The sequence below is a fragment of the Electrophorus electricus genome, chromosome 6 (genome assembly GCF_041902795.1).
Source record: "Electrophorus electricus isolate QZ-2024a chromosome 6, ASM4190279v1, whole genome shotgun sequence".
Classification (NCBI taxonomy): Eukaryota; Metazoa; Chordata; class Actinopteri; order Gymnotiformes; family Gymnotidae; genus Electrophorus; species Electrophorus electricus.
The window spans coordinates 2963206-2969808 of record NC_137502.1 but is presented as its reverse complement, the minus strand read 5'-3'; the positions used below and the strand labels follow the sequence as shown (position 1 = coordinate 2969808).

Here is a 6603-nt window from a genome sequence, read left to right as displayed (position 1 = left end):
TTAGACGACTAGTAGATAACTAACGCATTATTTGTGAAATGCTCTTTGGCCCAGACACTAGTTGCTTAGTTTCCTTTCAGTCATACCATATCCAACTTTAAAGTGGTGATTTCTTTTTTTCTTTCTTTTTTCCCTTAAAGGGTGAAAAATAAACTGTAATAACATAAATAAAAATACTAAGGGAAACACAAAAAATAAGTCATTCCTCACAGATTATGAGCATTATACTAATTCCTCAAACAAATACCTCGAATACACAAATTTCACAACAACAAAAAAATTATTCTAACGGCAAAACTCATCCCATTTTCGATTTCCCGTAAGCCAGTCATTTAGTGGTCGGAACTACACATAACGAGCACACGAGTATCACGGACACTTTTTACAGTTGCACCAAAGCGGATGGTAAATATCTTGTTTTTATCCTCAGTGCAGTTCTGAATCCCTTATAACACGTTTTAGGATATTTCTGCTTGTGTGTTTTAATTCAGTGGACCCGAGCCGTTCCTTTAATAGGCTGTTTTAAAGGGACATGGTTGGTTTATATCTTCAAACTGATGTGTGCGGCTAGCTCTGCTCGCTAACCTAGCTAACTATCTGCTAGCATTCGTTGAAAGTGCTAATGTGCTAATATTTGTGTAACAGAAAAGTAATAGAGCTTTTAGCTGGCTGTATATGTTTTTGCGTGTTTTAATTAGTATATCAGGTATAGGGGCAGTGGTGGCTGAGTAGTTAAGGTACTTATCAGACGGTTGCTGGTTCAAGTCCCACCACTGACAAGTTACCACTGTTGGGCCCCTGAGCAAGACCCTTAACCTACAGTTGCTCAAGTTGTACTAAGTCATGATTGTAATTCGCTTTGGATAAAAGCGTCAGCTAAATGCCATAAATGTATAACTGATTAACTAATTAGCATTTAACTTCACCTAATATTCTACCCGAGACGATGTGATTTAGCTGTGGTAGTTAGCAAAAATGTGCGTTTAAATGTTGTCTAGATATACATGCTGTGCGTTCTGTGCAGCAATCGCACAATACTGTCGTTTTAATGCAGACCACTGTTGATCAGTAATTATCTTATTAGCTTCTTCCACTTCAAAGGCTTACGGCACACGAATTTCTGCTGAGTATTTTTAGACATCCGTGGTGCCAATGGGCATGCAGCTCAGACCATTATTTCACCTACTAAATAAATACTGGAGCTTTTTTAATTATCTTTTTTACTTAGCCTTGATGTCCGTATGCACGCAGTTTCATCCATGCGGGCTAGTCGAACTGTCACGTAACCGTTACGGTTGGTCATACTTGGTCTAGACTAAATCAACAGTCTCTTTCTATGGACTTGTGTCTGAGTAGGTATGGTATGTAATATATAGTTAGCTATGTTTTTTCTTTTTAAAGGAGAAAATGCCAAAGTCACAGAAATGTGTTCTCTAACTGTTCACTGAAATCATCGGGACATTGACAGTACCGAAAGCAACCACTAGAGGGAAGAATTGACCCACGTTTCGATTTATTCGAACTCAAGGTCCTCGATCGGTAGACTCAGGGACTGCTATTCTGCAAATTGACTCCGATACAGTTCAAGCCACCGTTGAACTTTAATTCAGTAGTATTCTTTAGATGCACTGAATTACAGCGCTTATCTTGCTGCTTCCGTCCTCGCATTATGCCATGTGGCCACCTCTATCTTTTTGTTTCAGCTCTGCATATGATCCGTTACCAATGACTCCATGAACTGGATTCGGCGTTCCACTTGATAAAGCAGACACAGTGAGGTATGTTTTGACGGGTTAAAGGTGTTCCGGGCAGCTCCTAGGAGCTCACCGATGATTCACACTGTTCGCATGTTTTTGAAGGCCTGTGTGTGCTTTCATTGAAGAGGTTGCCATGGCAGATGGCGTGGACCTCAGCCGGAAGTTTGTTTCCGAGTCCGAGCTAGAAGAGAGGAGGAAGAAACGTCAGGAAGAGTGGGAGAAGGTCCGTAAGCCAGACGATCCTGAAGGTGAGGAACCCTGTCTCCATTTTTCAAGAACCGGCACCCTGATCCTAAAAACTGTGTTCAGTACCACACCAAAAAAGCTTGTGTCTCAGACATCTGCTTGTGTGTGTGTGTGTGTGTGCGTGTGTGTGTGAACGTGGATCAAACCTAGAGGTCCCAGAGGAGGAGTATGACCCTCGGTCCCTCTTTGAGAGGCTGCAGGAGCAGAAGGACAAGAAGCAGGAGGAGTTTGAGGAGCAATTCAAATTCAGTAAGAGCAGCCCTTGGCTCACTCTCATCTGTCAGCTGTCACTCAGCTAAGACTCACCGGGTCTACATCTGATCCTTGTAGGGTCTGAAAGAGTGTATGTGAGTGAGTGTCTTTCTGTGTCTTCTGACCATCTTTCACCAGGTCTACATGTGATTCGTGTGGGGTCAGAGAGAGTCAGAGTGTGTGTGTGTATACGTACTCCGGGGTTCCTGGGCTGAGAAGTGTGATGCTAGCTGGACCTGAGAGAATCAGGGGCGGCACTTAATTGACAGCTTAATTGTGCAAGCAGCACTCAGCTCTACAAGTTAAATGAGAAATTAGACATTTAACACAGAAACCTCCGGGCAGCAAGAGAAGGGCAGTGATCCCTTGGAGGGTGTACTGTGTCTGTCTGTGTGTGTCTGTCAGTCAGTGAATAAGTGTGTGAACCAGTGTGTTTGTGAGGAGTGTGCGTGTGTGAATTTCAGGGCTGGACGCGAGTGTGCACAGATGGGAGTAGTGTATTAGTTGACAAGTAGGAGCATGGCTGTTCTGGCGGCCAATGACGGGAGACTGGCACACACTCAGCAGCTCCGCTACTTCTCCGTATCCCTGGAGACGAACTCGTCGTCAGTCTCCCTGGCGACCGTCGGCTTCTTTTCACACGCTCGGTGCTGAGTTAATTCGAGGGCAGGCTGTTTGATCCCCGCAATAACCATACGGCACGTCAGGCACCCAGTTCAGCGGTTTTCTGGACAGCAGCGAACAGCAGTCTGAAAGTGTTCCTTTTCTCACACTTGTACATCTGTCAGTCTTGGACGAGCCCACTGTGCTTCTGATTTCTGTCCACAGAGAACATGGTAAGAGGCTTAGACGAAGACGAGACCAGCTTCCTGGACGAGGTGTCACGGCAACAGTCTCTCGTTGAGAAACAGAGGAGAGACGAGGAGCTTCAGGAAATCAAAGAATATAGGATATCCTTTCACCTCCCAGCACGCGCGCGCACACACACGCCCACACACGCACCGCATGCGAACGCCACACCCCGTTGCACAACTTTTGACGAAGCACCAGGGAGCAGGCAGGGTCCTCTCTTACTCCGCCTGCTCTCTTATCATCATTATACCGACACCAGAGATACAGCTGTCAAACACACAAGCTGTCGGGACAGAACAAGGCTCCTTGCACCGCGTTAGCATTCACACCCTTAAAAAGGCAGCTCGGTATTAGGCCATGGACACGTGGGGCCAGCTCTGCTTCAAAGACAACTCAGAGACTCGGCTAACTGATACATGATAACTCAGAGACGCTGGCGTGTTAAGGATGGCTCGGTCGAATTAGGTCCCTCTACTCTTAGTCTTAATATTGTGCTGTGATGAGGTCCCATTTATTTGTGAGTGGAGTAACAATGGCTCCTAGTACATCGAAAGCATACGATTGGCTAATTTAATACATTGGTGAGTTTAGTAAAACAACAATGCAAGTTGCGGTCTACATCTTAAATTAAGCCTGATTTTTTTTTTTTTTAAATGTTCATGTTTCCAGGGCAACGTTCACACCCAGTTGATGCATCTGCATTGTTTTGTCACACCATCAGCTGGTATGTGGTTTGACGACTCAGAGAAATGTCCCCTACTGTGTTGGCACATTTTGGAAGATTTCCCTTGCCCTGCACCTCAGTGCTGAATTTCAGTACGAAACTCGGCTAACGATGTACGCGAAGCTGCCGAACGCACTTCCTAAGAGAGAACACGGTGAGACAGTGCTCTCTCTTAACTGTCCTAAGCATACAGTGCACCATAACCATCATGAAACGCCTGGTACAATCTCTGAGAGAGCTGAGATACATACCTGCTTGGCAGGCAGGGGAGAGTGTGTGTGCAAAGAACGATGGAGAATGTGTTGTCGTGGCAACAGAACCTTTCGGTGGGCTTGCGAGAAGGACGAGAGCATGTAACGTTGCTGCCGAGAGCTGTGAAGCTCTGCTCCTCAGCGTGCGATGCAGAAGTGCGGCCTAATTCCACTGGCTTAGCCCAGCTTTAAGTGTGCCACATTTCCAGGATGAGGCGGAGGCACAGGTTTCCATGGCAAGACGGGTTCGGAAGGTAAGGCAGGTTTGGAAGGTGTCTGCTTTTTTGGGTTACTGGTTTGTGGCATGCCTGTGGCTGAGAGGACGGTCGTCCTGAAGCGCTGTCGGTACGTCCTGCCACTTCCATACGGTATATTCCTGCTCTGAGAGAGGCTTCACTACAGGAACAGGCTTAAGTAACTCGAGTGAATCCCGCTCATTTTCCAGAATTTGACATTTCCAAAAGTGCTTTTGATACTTGGCAGTCGATTAGGAAAAGGTTTGCAGTGTCCTAAGCCTTACCTGAGACCGCTCAGAGACGCAGCGTGTGCCGCTGTGGCTGTTTTCAGCGTTCAGCCGGGCTTCCTTAACTCCTAGGCCTTACAGTGCTCTGAAGAAGCTGGCATCCGGGGAGAGTCAGAAGAAGGAGCCAGAGAAAAGAGCCGGCGCCAAACCCCCCGAGCATAAGACCAGCCACCTCTCCCAAGCGCACCTGCTGGCTGGGGCAGTCAAACGCCGCAGGTAAGGGGTCAGGCAAGGGCTAGGGCCGACCGAGGAGACTGAGGGGTGTTTGGAGCGCCGTTCTGTTTTTTTTCCGTCTTTGCATTTGGGTGTGTTGTACTAGGGAATCAGAGCTCTTTCTGCAGGGAAAAGGCCAAAGAGGCTGGCTGTCACCACGCTTTAATATGATAATGACACAGAAGAGTGCCGCACTTGCATAAAAGCCACTTAGCCGTAACCTTTTTGAAAGTCCTAATTAATTTTGTTCTGATTTCCGTGACTCACGCTGACTGCCTGCGAGCCCTCACCCCGAGCTGTGTGGCGGTGGCGCGGTGCCCGTCGGGCAGCGGGGGAGCTTTAAGTAGGCTTGGGGCAGATCTTTCACTGTTGCTTTGTTTTGCCTTCCTCGCACAGCTCCTCTCAGTCCTCCGAGAGCAGCAAGAAGCAGAAGGTGGAGGAGCCAGCAGCCGTGGCGGCAGGAAACGGCAGTCAGACAGGTGAGCAAGGGGGTGGAGCTTGTGGCTAACGATCTGCCGCGCTCAACAACGTTGAGTATATTCACGGATTATTGTTGAAGAGAATATTTTTGCATGGATAATGTGAGTTCATTTAAGCGTGGTAGCCAATTCACGAAAAGCGACCCGTTAACTGATATGACAATAACTGTGGTACCTGTTCCTTTCATATTAAAATCGAGCGTTAATATTGAAAGCTGCACTTGAAGCTGAGTTAGAGGTGCAACTGTGGAGGTGTTAAACGACGAATACGTCAAAAGAGCGCCACATGCCAGCCTTCGATTAACCCCACGTGGTTTTGAGTGCATCTCCGTGCGTCTGTGCTCAGAACAGGAGGTGGGTGAGCCGGACGAGGCGTCGCCGGTGGGCGTGACCCGGGCGGGGGTGCTGCACCTACCCTCGGCGGCCGTGTGCGTGGGCATCCTGCCAGGGCTCGGGGCATATTCGGGCAGCAGCGACTCCGAGTCCAGCAGCGACAGCGAAGGTAGCGTGTTGGGGGCCGAGTCTCCCGTAAAGCGGCACCGGCTCTTCAGATAAACACAGTCGGCCGTTCTCACTCCTTACGGCTCTGCCCGTCCTCGGCCACGCGGATCGCTATTGCTTGACAATAAGTGCAGTAATTCGGCGTGTCTCGGTTCATGCCCTTTGTGCATTCTGCCGTTTTTGTTTTTTTGTTTGTTTTTTTTATGTATTGTTACCCCTTTTTCTGCCTTAATGCTAATTAAAGGCTTCTTTAACAGTAACTGCTATTGTGGTCATTGACGTGTTGTGCATTCAAACGTGACTCCTCCCCCTCCTTCCCGTGTTACATTCCATACAGTTTAACGCCATGGCACCTACACCTGACGACCCCGCCCCTCCCCGTGGCTTCAGCGGTGCTATTGGCCAAGGGGACAATGACTGACGTCTGTGGATCGAGGAGAGGACTACAAAATGTCACATCAATAACAAAAATCTAATACCATCCTAAGAGAAGCAGACTGGTAGGAGCAGTACTGGTTAGAATATATGGGGAAAAATGTCTAAGTTTACTTTTGGATGGTTGTGTGTGGGTTTTTTTGTTTTGTTTTGTTTTTTTAAATGCTGCAGTGCAATGCTGGAATTTTTATGAACCATTCCAATAAGGACAAGAAAATGTGATGGGACATTAAACCAAATGGAAATGAAAAACACTTGTTTCTGTTCTTTTTTTTTCTTTTTTCTTTTTTACCCTTAGTTGAGTTCAGTTTTTTTACTTGGCATAATCAAAGAACATCACTCTAACCCAGGACTCCCGGGTAAAGTACTT

The 6603-nt window shown here is 47.2% G+C and overlaps 1 protein-coding gene across 3 annotated transcripts; it reads left to right on the top strand.

Moving 5' to 3' along the window:
• The first annotated feature begins 329 nt into the window (after positions 1 to 329).
• On the top strand, positions 330 to 6485 carry psme3ip1 (proteasome activator subunit 3 interacting protein 1). Of its 3 annotated transcripts, XM_081716621.1 has the most exons (9): positions 332 to 405; positions 1704 to 1778; positions 1883 to 2005; positions 2154 to 2252; positions 3084 to 3206; positions 4686 to 4821; positions 5215 to 5297; positions 5644 to 5799; positions 6136 to 6485. In XM_081716621.1, exons 3-9 carry the CDS (start codon positions 1891 to 1893, stop codon positions 6138 to 6140), a joined length of 717 nt encoding a protein of 238 aa, XP_081572747.1. In that variant the 5' UTR covers positions 332 to 405; positions 1704 to 1778; positions 1883 to 1890; the 3' UTR covers positions 6141 to 6485. The 3 variants fall into 3 exon arrangements, with proteins under 3 accessions (XP_081572745.1, XP_081572747.1, XP_081572746.1); XM_081716619.1 differs by lacking the exon at positions 6136 to 6485 and having other exon boundaries at positions 330 to 405; positions 5644 to 6058; XM_081716620.1 differs by lacking the exons at positions 332 to 405; positions 6136 to 6485 and adding an exon at positions 419 to 535 and having other exon boundaries at positions 5644 to 6058.
• The last annotated feature ends 118 nt before the right edge of the window (positions 6486 to 6603 follow it).

Bases quoted from the DNA above. Each gene is read 5' to 3' on its own strand.
- psme3ip1 (XM_081716619.1), top strand. From the start codon at position 1,891: ATGGCAGATGGCGTGGACCTCAGCCGGAAGTTTGTTTCCGAGTCCGAG. The intron at 2,006-2,153 runs GTGAGGAACCCT...GATCAAACCTAG, and splicing joins TAAGCCAGACGATCCTGAAG to AGGTCCCAGAGGAGGAGTAT. The intron at 5,298-5,643 runs GTGAGCAAGGGG...GTCTGTGCTCAG, and splicing joins AGGAAACGGCAGTCAGACAG to AACAGGAGGTGGGTGAGCCG.